Source organism: Denticeps clupeoides, chromosome 6 (assembly GCF_900700375.1).
Source record: "Denticeps clupeoides chromosome 6, fDenClu1.1, whole genome shotgun sequence".
NCBI lineage: Eukaryota > Metazoa > Chordata > Actinopteri > Clupeiformes > Denticipitidae > Denticeps > Denticeps clupeoides.
In genome coordinates this window covers 9462023-9482094 of record NC_041712.1, presented here as the reverse complement: position 1 = coordinate 9482094, position 20072 = coordinate 9462023, and the positions used below count along the sequence as shown (strand labels likewise).

The following is a 20072-nucleotide window of genomic DNA, read 5'->3' as shown; positions in this document are numbered from 1 at the left end:
GAGCTCATTGTCTTTTTGCCAACAGTATCATTTTATGGAAGTGTCTCTTCCTTTCCTATAAGAGCACTAATATTATTCCTCTGGTGACACCCTACCTCAGCTAAAAGCAGAGTGATCGCTGAAAGAGAGCCAGGCGGGCCAAAGTCTTGGCCAATCAGTGGTGTTTGACAGAAACGGAGTGTGACTATCCCAGTCTGGCCCAGTATCCCAGGGTCGTAGCGACAGCTGAGGAGGATGGAGTACATCCGCCTGGACTCGGTCCTGACAGTTGATGGCTGATTTTGGCACAATAAGGAGCCTCTGCACTTTACAAGAGGAGTCTCTCCAGAGGATCAAAGTAATCTTTAATCACCTCCTCGATGGGAATTGAAGGGGTGGAACAGATGGGCCTGAGATATGCTGGACACTCCATGGACCCGCCCCCTCACCTCCTCAACGTGTTAGATTTGGAGACAGAGTTGTCCTACTGGCCAACTGATCATCAAATATCGCTGCTTGTCCTTGTCACAAATATTACAAAATGAAAAAAAGCTAAGCCAGTAAAAGGTAATTACATCTGTAAGAAATATTTTATTTGTTTACCAAGAAATGTCAAGAAAAGAGTTCCTACGTTGAACACTTGTTGCTTTTCCTGAGAGGGATGATTCAGCATCTCCTCCAAGCTAAACTGTGTCATTTGCAGCCCAAACGTACTCGGTCACAGGGACACAACCTTGGTTGCGTACCGCTGTTTGACTGAATAAATTACCTTCCCAGAGATGCGTGACAGCTGCTGGGCCCGAGCACATCCCCACCTCTCCGCACGATTGTTCACCTCCCACGCGGATGCCGCGTCCACCAGATCAAGCATTTGTCTTTAGAGCCAGACTAAAAATGGCCAGTAGCAGCTCCGGGCAGCGTTGCTGGGGTCTAAGGAATGCGACTGGGCGGTGCGCTGGCACTGCAGTCTAGGCCCCTGGGTGTTAATTGACTTTCTGGAAATTTCTTTTTGGAAGGGGTTACTGTTACAGACATGCCGTATTTGTGTCTCGGAGTGAAACCACCTGGAGTTCCAGGAACGCAAAGCTGTTTTGAATGATTCATGCTGATTCATTATTGTGTGTGTTTTTCAGGCTGGATCATGATACTGGCTGTGACGTTAAAAACAACGAATAAAACACCGTGGGCCAATGAATTTGACAGTGAGTACGCTAGATAAATGTTTGAGCTGAATCGGAAATAAAAAGACTAAATCTCTTGTTTTTCCCACTCCTGTAGCCATCGAACTGTCCTGCTTGATAGAGTCAATCTCCACAACCCATCCCAGAATCGAGTGGAAGAAAATCAAAGATGGGAAGCCCAGTTATGTCTATTTTGAGAAAAGAATGGCAGGTAACTACATTAATTGCTTATGAATTAATTTGTTTTTTGTTTATTGATATTTTTGCAGTGCATGCTGAGTACACACTATACCTTTATTCAAAATTCAAAAATAATCCAACAATGCAGATGTACAGACTGTTAAAATGGCATGTACCTTGTTATGATCATCTGGATGACCTCTAGTGTGTCCACATCCCTCCTACCTACAAGACACCAACATCCTACCATGATGTCAGTGTCACTGGTTTCTGCCACATTGAGAGGGGTCTCACACCTAAATCAGCTGTGACACCATGGGTGAACGGGGTCGTGGGTGCTATCAGATGAGCCATCAGTCCAAACAGGCTTGAGTTTCTGTGGGTGACCAGTCACTGCCATGCTTTTCTGGTAGTCTAATTCTAAACAGGGTTAGAGTCTAGTCATGTAAATTAAAAAAAAAGATGGATCTTGCAGACCGAGTCATGATATGTTTTCATTTTGGGTGGGGGTGGACCATAGATGAGGAAAAGGTATTTAAAAAAATCACATTTGGAGGTGGAGCTTTTACATGATTGCGCACCATGTACCCGATGAGCCAATTCGAGCTGATTACAATAGATACAGGGGCCACTCCTCCTCAGAGCGACTCAGGGTTTAATGTCTTGCTCAAGTTAACAGTGGAAGTAAGTGGTAAGAAAAAAAACAGAGTTAAATCTAGAAGCTTCTGATTCAGCTGGTGATGGGACCAGGCAGGGTGCAGTTCGGCGGATTTTCAACTGTAATGGAAATTCAAATATGTGACTATGTGATGTCAAGATGGGCAGGTTGATCGACCATTGTGTGACTTGTGCTTCCATTTAAAATGTTTCTCTCTCTCTTTCCTGTAGGTGATTTGGAACACAGAGCAAAGATCAGGGAGCCTGCCAGTTTAGTGATACTCAACGCAACGAGATTAGACACAGCGTCTTATCGCTGTGAAGTCACAGCCGCCAACGACCAGAGATCCTTTGATGAGGTTATAATCGAGCTTGTGGTAAGAGGTAAGTATCCTTTAAAGGCAAAATAAAAATATGAATTTATATTTCAAGTTTCCAGCCTAACCAATCGAATCGATAATTGTGCTAGACGCAGAGGGGAACATGTCCAAAAAAGGCGTGGACGTGTTTTGGGATGGTTTGGTTTGTGGTGCTCTGAGGGTGTGGCTTCAGCTCGGTTGTAAGCCGACACCCACTAAAGATGCGTCTCGTTGTAACAGCGAGCTAAAAACGGAGAGAGCGGCATGTTAGGCCGGTGCAGGGATGGGATTGTTTCCGGGTGGAGCAGTGAGAGCTGACTTTAGGCGACAGTTATGTACCGCATGTCACAGGGATGCTCTGGGAAAAAAGTGTTTTTTTGTTCTTTGATCACTTTTATACATTTATATTAATTTTAAAAATTGGTGTGTGTGTGTGTCTGTGCAGTAAAGCCAGTGGTTCCCAAGTGCTCAGTGCCCAAGTCTGTTCCTGTGGGCAAATCTGCGGAGCTCAGCTGTGAGGAGAAGGAGGGCTACCCCAAATCCCAGTACCAGTGGTTCCGTGACAAGGAGGAGATTCCCGAAGACCCCAAGACCAGCCCCAGATTCCTTAACAGTTCATACACTCTCAACACGGAGACGGGCGTGCTGGTAAGACGGAGGTCAGGTTTGATAAGGGGATGGATGTGGGAGAAATGGGCGTGGTGTTGCTACAGAAGGGGGGGTGATATTTTTGGAGAGGGAGTCAACGTGTGGCTGCAGGGAGGGGTGCAGCCTCGAGGGGAATCTGCTGTCCTCATTGGCACATTCCAGAGCTCCATGCTGCACCAATTGCCCTTAGGTAACCCATCGTCCGACCAACCTTCACACCCAGCAGCCCCGAAGGCTGGACAGCTCGCCGGCCTTTAACGGGACAAGGGTGATTTGTGCTCCCGAGAGGACGTCAGTGTGTTCTGCAGGGCACTGACAGTCAGTCCTCTAAACTCCTACAACTAAGTAAATTATACAAAATGAAAATATTTTCATACATTTATGGTACGTTTTGGCCAGTAAAACATTTTAAACATTTACTGTTCTGATGTACTGCTCTGATAAATTTAAATAAATTGTGAAAAAAATGTACGTATACTAAAGGTCAGAAGAAATTATAATCTGCTTTTTCAGTATTTTCATCCCTGGCCTATAATAAGAGTCGGTTTTGGTGACAGACTGACAAGTGACACCATGACGAGTTTTGTGATGTGTTTGGTCTCCAGAACTGTGTCCCACAGATTACAAAAAAAGTTCTAATGTTTTACTGTTCTGAATTTCTTTATACACATGGCATGTCCGTGGTAAGGAAAGGAACAGAAATCCTTCTCCATTTTCTTTCCTGTTTACTCAACAACAAACACATTTGTCGTGTTTTGCAGCGATTCAGCGCGGTGAGAAAGGAGGATGCTGGGAATTACTACTGTCGAGCCAAAAATGACGCTGGCTTCTCCGAATGCGGACCACAGAAGATGGAAGTCTGTGAGTTCCTCGCCCCTCTGTTCATTAAAGCGTCACACGCCGAATTTACATATCTCTTTAAGCAGCTGTTATATAATATAATAATATAAAGTTTGCATATCCAACCTTGCCTTCCGAAAGTGAACATTTCTATCGATTTCAGCATTTGGCAATGATGGTGCATTGTTGAAGGTTCGAGTAGAGCTTACTAAAAGCTCTGTTTTGTCATGCAGACGACATCAACGTCGCCGGGATAATCCTTGGAGTCTTAGTGGTCGTGGTGGTCCTGTTGTGCATAACAGTTGGCATCTGTTGTGCGTATAAGAGGGGCTACTTTGCCAGCCAAAAACAGACAGGAAACAAGTGAGTAAATTATGAAAATGATTTTGTGTGTGTGTGTGTATATATTTCACATATGCTGCTCACATGTGAAAACCTTTGTCTAGCAGTTCATTTGAAGTGATTTAGTGTGAAGCGAGACATGTTTGGAAATTGACATTCGCTGACATTTAGAAGCTGGGGAGCTGAACACTGTCAATTTTAGAATCCATAAACAATTTATAAATAACATTGGGAGGGGGTGGATACATCCCAGGAACTCGTGTCTGCGACCAAATGTTGGTCTATGCATTCGTGCATGTGTTGGCCCCGCAGGGTTGTACCGGTGTTGTTACCTCCTCTGTTCTTTTCCACAGCTACAAAACCCCGGCCAAAGGAGACGGGGTGGATTACGTCAGGACGGAGGATGAGGTTTGTTTGGAAAAGACAACAACGGATAGGAATTCTTTTTTTATCCGCCGTAATTGACCGTATTTTTAAAAAAAATCTTTTTCCGCTTTCAGGGCGATTTCCGACACAAGTCCTCATTCGTCATCTGAGACCACAGAGGTCACAGGTTGGAAGCAAGTCCTTGTGGACGTCATCTCAGAGCAGAACTCATGGGATGAATCGAAAATCGAGCTGCCACAGCCTGCGCCTCTCCTCCGGCTCAGTGCAGCTGCAACCACACAAATCAAGAAGTCTTTACACACGACAAATGTGTGGCGATTTTTTTTTTTATCCCTCATATCCCTCTCTTCATGTACTTCTACAAACTGATTTGAAGATGCAAGGTTCTTGTTCATCTACCTGTCGACCTGTAGTCACCAAGTAGTTTTTCCTTCTCCTTCCTTTCATACTTATTTTATTGTCTTTTTTTTTCGCATCTGTAACAGAGTCAGAGGTTTACAGTTTTAGTTAAGATTTGGGTCAATACTAACACTACATGTTTTATGGTAAACTTTTGATTCAAATGTCTCGTCATATATATATAAATATATATATATATAATCATTTTGTGTTCCTACCAGCAAAATTTGTCAAAGTATTTTTGATGGAATATATTTTAAAAATATGCCTATAGATGAAAAAAAGTTTTACTTTTCTAAATACTTTGTAAAATACTAACATGGAATCCAGGACTTCTTTTCTTTTTGGATTATTTGGCATTTCCAAGATATGCTTTTTTTTTGGATCAGAGTGGGCGAGCTCAGATAGACCCCAAAAGCCTTTACGCCCGCCTCCAACCACGTGCATCACGAGCACATCCAGGCATGTGGGTTTCGGCTATATCGTGTCACGCTCGTAGGTTCTAGTTCCATGTTGAAGTTTGTAGATAGTCTTAGAGCCGGGGTACAGTTGGTGACTACTGTTTATCCATCAGTGAAGAGTATCCTTGATTTCAAGTGTCCTTCTATGCTTGCTGTTTATCATGTATATATTGAACTTGCAGTCGTGTTTTTTGCTTTTTTTGTTGTTTGTTTTCTTATGAAAATACATTCAGTGTTACTTTGTTATAATACAGGGTTTTTCATATTGGCTATTAGAGAGTAGTAATGGTTGTAAATACATTTGTTGTGGATAAACCAGGCAATGTACAGTGTGGAGGGGATTTTACAACAACAAAAAAGTGTGAGGAGGCGATATGATGCTCTTTCCATGGTTTTTTTCCATCATCAGTACAAAGCCTGGTCATGGCAGAGAGATGATCGGCCCCTTGTTTTGGATTTGGTGTTTGTGTATGGATATTTATCTGCTGCTGACACCCCATCTTTATCTTAAACTGAACAAAAAAATGAAAAAATGAGTCATATTTTTGTAGAGAACACAGCATAAGCAGGATGGGTTGTAATTTCTCACATTTCCAGATGTGTTTGAGGGAACTCAGTTAAGACCACTGGACATGGATCATTCCTCTGAAGTGCCTTTCATTTTTTGCATGTGTTTTGGACACTGTGGAGACACTTACACACCATCTGCTGTGCTGTACAATCCTGTAGTTAAGGTCAATGGTGCATTCAGATAGATATTTCTACACTTAAGGCTGACTGGAAAGTTCAGACACTTGGCGTTTAAGAGGAATGATAATGTTTGGGTCACCTTCTCTGGACAAACAGAATTTAAAACATTTCTCTGTCCTGCCTTTAAAAGCATATCAAGTTTTTTTTTCCCTTTTTGTAATTTTTTTTTTTTTTCCGTTCGGTCAGTGAGTTTTCGTCCTGTTCTTGGGGGCTCCAATCCTGCATTTTTTTCCATTCCAGCTGTCCAACGCAAAATAAAACCGGCTACAGACATACAATCACCTCATTACAGGAGTGTTATAAATCAAAGTATTTGGTCGGAGGCTCCCAAGAAAAGGATTCAGAACCATTGCATTTAAAGTAGAAAACTCTATGGTGTATTAGTGCCTAAGTATAGTGGAGAATAAGTGTCTTTGTTGGCAAACACAACACAAGAAAGGAACTCAACATAATTACAGGATGCAGAACAATGACAAAGAAAATAAAAAAGTACCACAAGAGCTAGATATAACATTTTACTCAAGGAAACTGAAGAACACAGCATCTTGATGTTGTACAGTACAGCAACAAGAAATGGATGCAGCTCTCCTTGGTATTGGTTTTAATCATGGGTACAACATAAAGTTGGTTTTAGCGTTCTGCACCTTACGCTAATATTGAGCATAGTCACATGGTGATGCAGTGGTTTGTCGTCATTGTTTTTCACTTTTCAATAAAAGCTGGGTTGGTTTTCACATATCTGGGTGGAGGTGTGCTGACTTTCACCTGCTGAACCCATGATGGTCTGACATCAGTTTGTGACTAATAAAGAAACATTCACTTTTCAAGCTGAACTATGCGTCATTTATTTACACAAAGCAGGTACAAAATATTGCATAATAAACATATAAAATAAAACAATTATATTAACTGCAAGCAGACTGTGCAGCAGGAATTAGATGCGCCTGTTCTTTTGACGAAGAGGAGACTGGACGTTCCACTGCCTCGGCACTGGAGATCTGCAGAAACAAAACATCAAATACGTTGTTTTTTCACAGGGACTCCATGTGGGACAATATAAGTTCTCAGAAAGGTGATTCCAAATGCTCCCTTTGCTACAGAGACCTTCATTGATACTGGTAAACACTCCTAGCGGTTAAGGAAGCAAACAGAGCAAAGTCCAAGGACTTTAACCACTAAGGATGGTGGTTAAAAGCAGAGATGGTTGTGTCACCATGTGCTGTGCTGCAGTTTCACAATGACAATCACTTTACTTTCAAAATAAGTTTCAATTTTCGAAATTCCAACTGTTAATTGTGAAATCCAGCAGCAAGGGAGAGAGGGGAAGGTCACTTACTCTTCTTCCAAAGAGGTGAGGTGCAGAATGCTCCCATCATCACCCTGCTCCTTCCCTGCGGATCAGATTGCAGACGGTGGTGTGAATGAGTTGTTGCTGGGTTATCTGTCCTCATCACACCTATTGAGGAACGTACCTGTTCCCCTGTTCCCCTTGATGGCGCTGAGTGTGCCCCCGAAAGTCAGCTCATGGATGCTCACTGAAAATAGCAAGAGAGGCTGGGGTAGCATGCAAAAACAGCCCTGACCTGCGCCGCTAAACAACACCTCGCAAAAAACACGTAGAAAAGCTTTGAGCGTGCTGAAGATTCTGAAAAAACCAACGGTCTGCAAAGATGAATCAGTCAAGAATTTTCTGGCATTGGTAGAAGCATGCTTGTTCTCAAGAATCCCCTATTCTGAGTGTGTGCTGATAACACAAAACAGCCCATTTTCCAGCGTGACTAAATGCTTTATGTAAGCAGCTTATTATTTTACTTTTTACGGCAAAAGTAATTAACTAGGCCTCAGAAAAAGAAGAAGAAACTTCATGCGTTTTACCTTGAGGAGTGCTGATTGCTCTTCTGCCTACAGCTCCTCTGGATTCGACTGTAAGAGCAGACAGGATCAGTGTTTTACTCATCTGACTGAATTCAGCCCAGAGAGACGGCGAGGTGAACCTGTAAATCACCTGATGAGAGCTGATCCCTGCTGAAGGAGACGTTTCTCTCCTGTACCCTGCCGCCTGTGGACTGCCGCCTGTGGGAGGGCAAATGCTTTTATCAATCACACTTAGCCCAGTAAGAGTGTGTGGGTTCATATTGAGTTTTGAGTTTAAGCATAGAGTTTAAGCTCCTTGTTCATACAAGTGTGAAATACTTAAAGTTCTACCTCTGCTGCTAAAGCACAGTTCACACAGAGTTGCCCCATATGAAAGAAGAAAAATGGCGAGAGGTTTTGTATTTTACTAGTGACCCTACATAGTGTGGATTGCCCTGAATTTTACTGTGTCTGGGCCACTACCACCAATGAATATCGGTGTTCACACAGGATTTTTAAATATTGGATTCACAGGAATGAACAAAGCCTGGTACTTCAAAGCTGACATCAATAAGCAGAAAGGAAAAGGCTGCAGATGTGATCTGGCTGTAAGGGTGAGAAGGAGACGTGGGTGTTGTGAATTACCTTGAAGGATCGCTGGGCGTGGTGGGGTGTGGAGCCGACCCAGGGGGCAGGAGTGGGTTGAAACCCTGAGCTGATGCTGGAGCGGGGCTGGCTGCTACTGGAGGTGCCTGATCCCAAAAAACAGTGAGAAAAAGAATGTCAGTGTAATCAGGTCAGTGGACAGTGAACTTAGCAATTGAAGCATGTCTGTAATTACATAATATGGTTTTGTCCTCAACGCTGTTTAATTTCTTAATATCTTTAGATAATTTCAGAAAGCTGAGCAGACTGGAGGATGACTTAATCTATATGGACAATTATGGCAATTATTATAATTAACCTATATTGACAACTCAGATTAAATAAATTACAATTTAGTGGGGCTGTTTGGTTATGAATCACCATATTTTATCAGTATATACAATACAGGCCAAAGGTTTGGACACACGTTCATGTGGAGTTATGTACTTAACAAAAAGTGGAGACCTGGCCTCCACAGTCACAGGACCTGAACCCAATCGAGATGGTTTGGGGTGAGCTGGACCACAGAGTGAAGTCAAAGGGACCAACAAGTGCTAAAAACCTCTGGGAACTCCTTCAAGACTGTTGGAAAACCACTCTTGGCATTCAAGAGAATGCCAAGAGTGTGCAAAGAAGTAATCAGAGCAAAGGGTGGATATTTTCAAGAAACTATAATTTTTTTTCTCCAGTTATTTCACCTTTTTTTGTTAAGTACATAACTCCACATGTGTTCATTTCTAATTTTTCATGCCTTCAGTGAGAATCTACCAATGTAAATGGTCATGAAAATAAAGAAAACACATTGAATGAGAAGGTGTGTCCAAACTTCTGGCATGTAACTCAATTACAAAGAAATATAATTTAGACAAAGTGAATACGCCTGCACAAAGTGTGCTGGCCTATTCACTCGATTGGCCTTAATATCGTGATTTAGTTGTTGGTGTGAAAACAGGTTTGCACCTGAAACAAAGATGCTTCCTCATGTAACACAGAATATTTATAACTCATCTAAACTTAGGGTTATGGTTCATCTCTCAATTTACACCTATTTTTAATGGAGCGTTAGTGACGATTAAGGTGTTGGCTAAAGACAGCAGGGCTGTGTTGTGTTGAACAGTAGTAAAGGTGGTGGCGGCGTACAACAGAGGCTGGGGCTTCATCTGTCTTGCTGAGGATGAATGATGTAAGAGGCTCTTCCTGCTGATGCTGCTCATACAGACGAAGGTTGAACTCCAGCTCCGCTGCCAGCTGTTCATCGGCGGCAAACACTTCCTTCAGCTCGTTCCTGTAGTCCTGGGTGGTCACCTGGTAAAATCAGACGAGACACACAGGGACAAAATCACAGTTCGCACATTAACAAGAAACCCAGGCAAGGAAAAAAATCATAGTACACATTTACAAAGGTCACTCCTTGACATTTAGATTTAGGTTATCTAAGAAAATCACATTTCATGTTTCTGTTCCATGTGGAGCAGTAAAATCCTGTATGACCCTGAGGCAATAAGTGCCCAAATAATAAAAAAAAAAAAATATGCGTCCGTGACCTTGTCACCTGTCTCTCTTACCTGCAGGTAGCCCATTAGGTGTCGAAGGACGGGTGAGCGTTCCTCCTCCAGCATGCTCTTAAGGGCAATGACAATAGGGATGACGTTTTCAATGAAGTTCTTCTTTTGAACCTGAAGGAGAGATAGGACACAATGCTTTGTTAGCTTTCAGCACCCTCTGGTGGAGAGGAGAAGACGAGAACTTAAGGATCTTTAATCAAAACGTGTTGGTACTTCAGCAAAAAATTGCCAATATTATAGTTGTAGTACCCTTGTGGTCAGCAGTGAAATTAGTGCAGAATTAAAAACAAAAACGTATCTATATAGTTTTCATTACATATTATAATATAGTTTGCTTTAATAAACATTCACGAATCTGAGAGGAATTGCTCCAAAATAACTCACCTGGGAGACCAGCTTCTTTTGAATGACCTTCACCACAGCCGCCTGCTCATCTTGTGGCTCATCAGCCCCATCTTGTGCCGTCATGGAGGACAGCTTCATCTCCCGCAGGCTCAGAACATCGAACGTGTCTGCCAGCAGCTCCGCACCATCTGCGTCCAGAGGCAACTCGCCGTCCACAAAGCCAGCTGAAGACAAAAGAGAGAGCAAAGCTAACACACACACACATATAGTCCCTCACCTCACCTCACACTCTCAAGTGCCCTTTCTCTCACCCAGAACCTCCTTGCTGATTCTGCTGGTGGTGTTGAACCGCTGCTCGTCTGTGAAATGCTCCAGCAGGAATTTGTAGATCTTGAAGCGCTTGACCTTGTTCTGAGCACCCTTCAGGGAAAAGCGGGCCTTCTCACTGACACATAGGTAAGCATAGGTAAGCATTAAACCGCAGCACAGAAAACGCATGCATACAAATGTGAGTGACAAGTTGTACCCGTCAGTCTGGGGGAACTTGTTGTACTTCTTGTGGTTGTTGTAAGAGTTGAAGTGAAAGATACACTCAATGAAGTGCTGCGAAAACATCAGAGGGTTCTTCTTCAGCAGCCGGTCCAACAAACAGTACTCACACAGGCTGGAGGACAGGACAACCACAAATAAAAAGAAGACAAAACTAAAGTTAAAAGGCTACTTCGTTATGAATTAATTGAATGTAAAGTGCTGTTATTTAAGCTGATTGCCGCACCTTGCTATTTCAGGATCAGGGTCCACCAAAACAGCGACATAACGAAAGAACAGAGAGTCCTTCCACTTCACAAACTCCTCCTGTTAGTATTAGTGGGACAACAATACTATTAGTATTCTTTTTCTCTCATGAACAACAAACTGAATAAACTGCCCAACAGGCCAACGCGATAGATTAAGTGTACTGCTGTGTTAGGGATCTAACCTGCAACAGATTGGTCAGCATGATGAGGGCTTTCTCGCGAATGGAGCCCTCAGGGTCCCTGAGACAGGCAGAGATGTTGGGGATGTAGCGCGTCACCGTGTTGGTGTAGCGCACGCAGAGATCACACAGCACCACCACCACGTTACTTCTCACCGCCAGCTCCTGCCCAACCTCCAGCTCACGAGCAAATGCTGGTACACAGCGGTTTGCTAGGTTCTCATGCTGCAGACACAGCTTACCTACCGAGGCAAATGTGCAAAACAATGGGAATTTCTTCATCATAGAAGAAAACACAACCCTCTGTAGGTCAATAATGAAAAGTTTTTGAACATTTTGTAGCTTTGAGCCTGTAATGAGACTAACAAAAAAATGTATCTTGCAGAGGTACAGTGAATTACATGTACTGGTAAAAGTAGCCTAGTGGGTATTTACATTTACAGCATTTATCAGACTCCCTTATCCAGAGCGACTTACAATCAGTAGTTACAGGGACAGTTTCCCTGGAGCAATTTAGGGTTAAGTGTCTAGCTCAGGGATACAATGGTAGTAAGTGGGATTTGAACCCGGGTCTTCTGGTTCATAGGCGAGTGTGTTACCCGCTTTGCTACTACTATCCTATGAACCGGATGACCAAAATGTCACAAGTTCAAACTCTACTTACTACCTTTGTGTCCCTGAGCAGGACATTTAACATTGAGTGTCTCCCGGGGCACTGTCATTGTGACTACTGAATGTAAGTCACTCGGGATGTCTGATAAATTCCATAAATTTTATAGTAGTAATTTTACACTTAACTAGGAAACAGAAAAAAAATACCAAGAGTTGCCACTGCCTGGGCTCTGACCACAGTCGGCATGGATGTTGGCTTGAACTGAGATAGAGGCTGAGTGGCAGGAAGCTCTTTGGTGCCTTCTGCTGGGAAAAATATATATATCAAATTTTTTTTTAATTACATATAATAACAACAACAACAACACACACAAAAAAGTCACATTTATTCACATTAAAATCAAATTGATCTGAAAGCAAAATTCTGATTGGCTAAGAAATGCCAACGACCCCAACCTGTCAGCAGCTCCACTGATGATGTGAGGACTGACTGCACCAGCAGGAATACTCGTTTCCCCACTTGGCTAGGGCAGTGCAGTGAAGCTGTGCCCAAGGTGTACAGATGCTTGACCTGGCAGGGAGGAACCCAGGCAAGGAAATATGCAACTTAGTGGTTCCATGCTTTTTCATAATCATTACAAAATTATCTGATATTATTATATATAAGACTACTATTATATTACATATTGCTTTTAAACAATCACAATTTTGCTAACATGGATTCTGGACAATTGTGCCATGCCTTCTCTAAGACAAGAAGCATTCATTTAAACACTTTTCCAAGGAGTTTTAACAATATGGTGGAGATTGGTGATTCACTCAAAATAATGTATCAGTTCTTACCACCATGTCCTCGTTTAAGTTCTCTGCTCCCCTTTCATTCAGGATGACGCTGGACAAATACGACTCACAGATGGATACCAACTCCCCACAGTGCTTGTTCAGGTTCTCCTTGATCTTTCACAATCATGAACATTTAGGTCACACATACAAAGTTACCATGGCACTAAAGTAAAGGCAGGAGCATAATAGGCATTCAATTAAAACAAAACTTTATAAAAATATTTATATAACTTTACACGCACACACAAACCCAGCTAAATGTTGTACTCACTGTCTCATTTAATGGTTTTACTTTATTTTTCAAAATTTCTACAGTATAAACATATACTGAATACCAAAAAACATATAAACTATAAATGAACAAACAGAAATAGAAATGTAATAGAGAACATGCACACTAAAATTTTGTGTTAAACAAATTGGAATACCTTTTACATTTTGTAATCTACAAAAGCAGCAATCATTGGCTTTGATGATTTGCACATTTGGAATAAAATTCTATGATAAAACTGGCTCTCATGACTACCTCTCCACGAAAGGAAGACCAAGGTAGCAGACACATCTCAAGAGAGCAACTTCTGAGAAGAGTCGCTTGGGCCAAGAAACATTTACATTTAAGGCATTTGGAAGACAATGAAGTGATCAATTCTGGTTCATTAGGACCCCCAACTATGAATACAATCTTTTTATTCACTCTGTTGTTTTTATACATAAGACAGACAATATTAAAGATACAAGTTGCCGTTTGAAAATACTCAATGACTGAGCTGTTCTGACCTCGAGGGGAAGTTCATTCCACCACCAAGGGGCCAAGACAGAGAAGAGTCTAGACAAGTGTCTTCCTCGTAACTTCAGAGATGGAGGGACCAGGCGAGCAGTACTGGAGGCTCGGAGTATACGAGGTGCAGTACGAGGTGTAATAAGGGCTGTGAGGTAGGATGGTGCTACTCCATGTTTGGCTTTTCAGGCCAGCATCAGTATTTTGAATCTGATGCGTGCAGCTACTGGGAGACAGTGGAGGGAACGTAGCAGAGGGGTGGTGTGGGAGAATTTGGGGAGGTTGAAGATCAGTCGTGCTGCTGCATTTTGTTTAAGTTGTAGAGGACGGATGGTAGATAGAGGTAGACCAGCTAGAAGGGAGTTACTGTAAACACAAGCAATGAATGTAAGGTCAGTGGAAATCTGCACTTTGGTCTGACAAGTTCAAATTGGAGGTTTTTGGTTCCACCTGCTGGGTCTTTGTGAGACGTGGATAAGGTGAACATGTGGATGATTTCCACATGTGTGGTTCCTACTTTTAAGCATGGATGAGAATGTGTGATGTGTGATGGTATGGGGTACTTTGCTGGTGAAACTGTTGCCAAGTTATTTAAATTCCAAGGCACACTTAGCTACCACAGAATTCTGCATTGGCACACCATCCCATCTGGTTCGTTTTCCAACAGGACACTGATCCCAAACACACCTCCAAGCTATGAGCTATATGATCCCAGAATTGAGTGTTGCATCACATGACCTTGCCTCCACAATCACCTGACCTAAACTCAGTTGAAATGATTTGTGATGAAGATGACAGAATGCCAAGAGTGTGAAAAGCTCTCACCAAAGCCAAAGGTAACAACCTTGAAGAATCTAAAATATAAAGCATATTCTGATTTGTTAAACACTTTTTGTTTAATACATAAATTCCAATGTGCCATGGTTTTGATTTACCTCTGTGTTCTCAGCTCGGCAAAGTCGACATAGAGTGTCCACACCAGCATGGATCACCTCTAAGGGCATCTCACAGCACTTGAGCAAAGTCATCAAGTCCTCTATAAAGACAGTATGTCATGTTAGACAAAACACCCCATCAGACAGAAGAAATCACTGACCGTGCTCTTCAGAGCTTTGCAGAGTGTATCATACCAATAACCCTGTGTCTGGTGTCCTCATTCAGGTGTGAAGCAACGTCGCCCATCACTGACATGATGTGACAGGACGTATTGACATCCATTTTCTTAGATCTTAGAAGGTTAAAAAAATAAACATTTTTAAGGACTATTGGACTAGTAATTAAGAATGCTTTTTGTGCATTTTATTATTATGTGTATGTCTCCTCACGCTATCATCTTCTCCCAGCCATCTAAGATAGTCTCGTAGTGGAGGCTGGGACAGGAGCCAGCCACTTTTGACAACAGCATCCAGGCAGGGGTCGAATGTGAAGACTTGGTGTGGGTGATCAAGGAGTTTACAAATGAAGAGGTGAACTTCTTCTGCTGAGACCAGAGAATGAAGGCCTTGCTGAAGTACCGGCTGAGATCAGAAGGGAAAATATGCCAAATTAGCACTTCTATCCGTCCGCCCTAAACAAACGCTGTTGATACAACACTGACCCCTAAATAGATTTCCACTGGGCTTCACACTGGGACCACTTAAAATGTATTATTTATAGTATTATGCATTTTTTTATGTTTTGAATACACAACCACCTGAGGTCTCGGCACTGGTCACACAAAAGTTCCAGCAGATCCCAGGCCAATTTCTGGGCAGTGTCCTCAAATGTCCGACGAGCCTTGATGTGTTCAATGATAACCATGTCCAGGCACTCAAGAGCTTTCTCTTGCACTGAGCTCTCTGAGTCTACGACCACCACGATAACACCCCGCAACCAAGCAACCTGAACTAAACTTCTGTCAGGGCATGCCTACAACACACAAATCAGAGTAAACTGACCAGCTTGAGGATAAATATCCTTCATTACTTGATTGTTTGATAAAATTAGTTTTTACTTGTTAAACTAGGAAGCATTCTCACAACAAAATGGGCTGTGTACACATTTACAGCATCATGAGAAAGACTGAACTCACAACAAGTAGATCAGTGAGACACTGCAGGGCTTTCTTCTTGACCGACACGGCTGGATCTCTGCACCGCTCTGACAGCAGAGTCAGGTTCTCCTCGCTGCACATGATCACACTGTGTTTCAGCAGACTCGCTATTGCCTGGTGCAACACACACACACCTTAGGATTTGCAGAAGTACATGGAATTAGAGAATGTTTTATTGATTTTAGTACTTACTTCTATTGCAGCTTTTCTCACGTTGGTCTTAGAGTCACTCACACGGCGCTTTAATACACCCATGGTTTCCTGAGCTGTGTTGAAAGCAAAAGCATCAGTAATTACAAGGATTTCTCAGTAGGTAAGTGTTCTCTAACTGAGTAAGTTCTCAATCATCATTATAGTGACTGCTGCACCTACAAGATTCATACCGTATAGTGAACCAGAAAAACATTCAATGTTCCAGCAAGAGGAATCCAGTGAAAACAGATGGAGACTATAAACCTGCATGCAGTCAACTCAAGATATGCTGCCAAAAAGTGACTGTGCTGTCAGCTTACACTCAAACGTTGCACTTGCATTGGTGTTCTCAATAGTCTTGAAGGGAAGAGCTGTTTTCTGTGTACTGGAGCAATACTGCAAGCTCACTGTGCCTACTGAAATGGAAAAGAATATTAATTATACAAGGCTGACGAGCAGAACAAATCAGAGATATAAACTTTAAACTTTATAAACAAGCATCTTACATTCTGTCCCTTCCGTCTCCATATGGGTTCGGGACTCAGTGGAGGCTGGGGAAGGGAGTGTCCAGTTAGAAACACACAAACATTATCAACATGAGTAAGACATTGTAAAACACCTTGCTCAAAGAGACCTCAGTCTCACTTTGACCTAATTGTCAGAAATAGTAAAACAGGATGCTTCTCTGTATAAGGCACTTACTAGCAGAGAAGAGTTCCTGGACACACTTTGTGGTGTTGGGGGAGTCTAATTCCAGACATCGGGACAGGCAGTGTAGAGCGTGGGCTCTCACTGTTGGAGAAATGTCAGAACGCCGACCGAACAAAAGATTCTGCACCAGGAACCGGTGTGTCAGGAATGTGCCCAGCTCTGCTGGTACTAAGGAGTCTGGGTCACGCTCTGACTGTTCCAGCAAAGCCATCGCAACATCCAGAGCAAACATCCGATATGCCACCTGAGTTATCACAGCATGCAAAAAATGACTGACCGTGATCATGACTGTGAACATGACTTTAGCCATTCTACCTATAAATGCACCAACATGTTCATGTACACTACCAGTCAAAAGATTGGATGAATCTACTGTGTGGTAGCTATGGAGACTTAGATGAGGGATTTTTTGAAGAATCCACTACAGAAAACGCTCATTAACATGAGTGTCTAACTTAACATAGAACTTTGTTTATTACATAACCTCATGTGTCCTGTGTCTTCAGTTTTGTTCTTTTGAGTGGTAGTGTGCACCCTCTGAATTAAATACATTTTGGACTCGGGCATCACTACTTACCTTGGTTTTAATAGAGTAAGCAAACAGCCATTTAATGAACGTAGCATACTCTGTGTTGGGCACCTTAGCCAGAAGCCTGCTCACAGCCTGAGCCCCATGGGTGCGATATTCTGTCTTCTCAACCATCTGCATTTCAACAAGTAATCAACAGAGGGCAGCCTCTAGAAAACTAAATGACGTCAGACAAACAGGTCTGACAGAAATATCCCATCAACTGGGGCTTACCTGATGGCAAATGTGCTGTAGGAGAATCTTGAGGACAGGCAATGCAGCTTCCTTCTTTTGATCCACAACATGACTTTAAAAGAAATAAACAAATAAATAAATAAAACTGCATACTATCTAACAGCAAACTTATCAAGGGGAACCAAAAAGAACAAGAATTATCCCACCAAACAAAACTGATGGCATAGTTTCGGGTAGCAACCACCGCTTGTGAGATCACCAGCAGAGATGGCTTGGTCATTTCTCCTTTACGCATCATCAGGATGACATACAGGAGCCTGTGAAAAACGCGGCGCAGACACTGGCCACATAGGCAAAGTCAGTCACTAAGGGTCAGTCTGACTGATAACACTTTCATGAATGTGTTTCAATTACCTCATTGCCTTCTCCATGACTTAAACAAAGCAGCCAGAGTCCATGAAAGCCAAGTTCAGGCAAGGTTTCCAGGCTATAAGCATCACTATTAAAAGGAAAGAAAAGAAGTTTAAAAACTATAAGACAGGTAAATGTAAATATTGCAGGCTTTGACATTTATGAATATTTTCTAAATGTCCATATTTTCTGAAAATCAAAGCTTACCTTTTGAAAGATGCTGTGCAGATTCATTTTTTTTATGTAAGAATTGGTTATGATTTAAATTGTTGAACATAAAATTGTTTACTTACCCAGAAAATGAAATCTCCCCAACAACTGGCTCAAAGTTAGTGAGCTCTGTAAAAATCTAAAAATCACATGCATTAATTGATTATTTTAGCACTATTATTGAACATAATGTATTATCTTTATGATTATTATCCGCAAAGAAAGGCCATGACCACCTACCCGTATGCAGTTTTCCACGCTCTGAGGTCGATCCTTCAGGGAAAACGTCTTGAGGAAGCCAAGTAATGTTTTCACCAAAGTCTCAATCTCATTGCGGAGTTTCACCAAGTCCTGGGCAGAAAAGAACATCTCCCCTTCATGGTCCTCTTCGTCGTCTTCATCAAGATCCATCTGCCAAGGTCATAACAAAACAGTGGCACAAAATAACAAAGATTCAAACACAGAAAGGACAGAGAGGGGGGAAGAAAAAAAAGCAAGACAGACCTCTTCCTGGTCTTTGCGTGCCGGCTTTGCACGCTTGCCACACCTGGCGTCTCCCTGGGAGCTCTTCGCGGTCTCCTTTTTTCGTTTCTTCCCAGACTCTTTGGGCCAGCACTTCAAAATGATCTCAATAGACGCCTCAAACAGGACCTGGTGAAATACTTGGTTGGCCACACTACCTGACAACGCAACATGCAAAATAACGCTTTAACACGTGATAGAACTGAATCTGAATTATCCTGAATCTAAAGCAGACGTGACGTGTTGTCTTGCCTGGGACCTTGAGAAGAAGCAGGTATACAGAAGCGGCTTGCAGTGCCTTCAGTCTCTGTTCAACAGTAGCCGTTGTAGACTTGCCGCCCAGGATGTAGTAGGACAGCACCGCCACCAGAGTTTTAATGGGGATGCCACTTTCCCCAAGTACCATCCACACATTCTGCCAGGAGGAAGAAGAGATGAGGTGAGGACTCGCTTTGATTTAATTCTCAGACACACTGCACTTCCTCTTCCGGGTTCCTTCGATTATTGAAGTACACATATTTTTTATTTAGAATTACAAATATTGCACAGTGTATGCTTTGTATGGCGCTGGGGGCAGTGGTGGGCTGGCGGTTAAGGAAGCGGACCCGTAATCGAATCCCGATCCGCCAAGGTGCCACTGAGCAAAGCACCGTCCCCACACACTGCTCCCCGGGCGCCTGTCATGTCTGCCCACTGCTCACCAAGGGTGATGGTTAAAAGCAGAGGACACATTTCGTTGTGTCACCGAGTGATGTGCTGTGTACACAATGACAATCACTTCACTTTCACATAAAAACGCTCAGGGCCACAATTTACCTGGACGTTTCCCTGTTCGTCGGACGAGAAGGGCAGCAGCCTCTTATAAACCTGCCGGAAGACGTCGGTTCCTTTTCCAGAAGTGTTCTCCTCCAGCGCAGGACCGAGCGGCTCCGCGTCGACGAACTCCGCGTCCCAGACCGAGTCCACCCAACCTGCGGGGAACACACTCGCCAGCTGTCACTCCCCTCGGCCCGGGTTCACGACATTAAAAACACTTGCTTTCTCTTTATTTCAATGGCAGCTGGATCTGCCCTTCCATTCCGGGGGGCTTCTCTCAAGTCTGACCCCATAACAGGTCCAGCTGCCAGTGAGACAACCAGAACCTTCACAGATATTTACTCTTGTTCCCCGACACGTTTCAACAGACAGAGCCGCTAAACGTGCGGCTAACGTCAACCGGACGCATGCGAAAGTTACACGTCATCTTAAACAGGGGACCGACCTTTAGAAACAGCATTTATTTGCAGCAACTCCAGCGCGTTTACTAACTCCATGCTTTGTTTTGTTTTTTTCAAATGTAGGCGCCAACTTCAATTCTTCTTCGTTGGTCC

General features: G+C 42.8%; 2 protein-coding genes across 2 annotated transcripts in view; one reads left to right on the top strand and one right to left on the bottom strand.

Annotated features, from left to right (window-relative positions):
- Nucleotides 1-7010, top strand: part of jam3b (junctional adhesion molecule 3b) — a 27285-nt gene extending 20275 nt beyond the window's left edge. The window contains exons 2-9 of the mRNA XM_028984089.1: nt 1113-1181; nt 1258-1371; nt 2229-2381; nt 2802-3004; nt 3766-3865; nt 4078-4207; nt 4540-4594; nt 4687-7010. Coding sequence (XP_028839922.1) covers nt 1113-1181; nt 1258-1371; nt 2229-2381; nt 2802-3004; nt 3766-3865; nt 4078-4207; nt 4540-4594; nt 4687-4722 — 860 coding nt within the window. The 3' untranslated portion in view covers nt 4723-7010. The remainder of the gene's footprint in view (nt 1-1112; nt 1182-1257; nt 1372-2228; nt 2382-2801; nt 3005-3765; nt 3866-4077; nt 4208-4539; nt 4595-4686) is intronic.
- Nucleotides 7004-20072, bottom strand: ncapd3 (non-SMC condensin II complex, subunit D3). Its single transcript, XM_028984088.1, has 35 exons — nt 19964-20072; nt 19519-19673; nt 18955-19117; nt 18685-18860; nt 18421-18591; nt 18264-18319; nt 17974-18058; nt 17766-17899; nt 17599-17671; nt 17374-17499; nt 16788-17040; nt 16592-16636; nt 16406-16501; nt 16086-16159; nt 15873-16007; nt 15495-15709; nt 15127-15318; nt 14932-15029; nt 14737-14837; nt 13024-13137; nt 12637-12751; nt 12388-12483; nt 11572-11810; nt 11368-11447; nt 11119-11256; nt 10904-11037; nt 10632-10816; nt 10248-10358; nt 9823-9987; nt 8683-8789; nt 8189-8256; nt 8059-8106; nt 7656-7718; nt 7520-7574; nt 7004-7181 (listed from the first exon to the last, which is right to left on the bottom strand). Exons 1-35 carry the CDS (start codon nt 20013-20015, stop codon nt 7118-7120), a joined length of 4182 nt encoding a protein of 1393 aa, XP_028839921.1. The 5' UTR covers nt 20016-20072; the 3' UTR covers nt 7004-7117.

Coding starts and splice junctions, on each gene's coding strand:
- ncapd3 (XM_028984088.1), bottom strand. CDS start 20,015: ATGGAGTTAGTAAACGCGCTGGAGTTGCTGCAAATAAATGCTGTTTCT. Junction 18,592..18,684: donor CACGCAAAGACCAGGAAGAG/GTCTGTCTTGCT, acceptor TGACCTTGGCAG/ATGGATCTTGATGAAGACGA. Junction 17,672..17,765: donor TATGCCATCAGTTTTGTTTG/GTGGGATAATTC, acceptor TTTCTTTTAAAG/TCATGTTGTGGATCAAAAGA.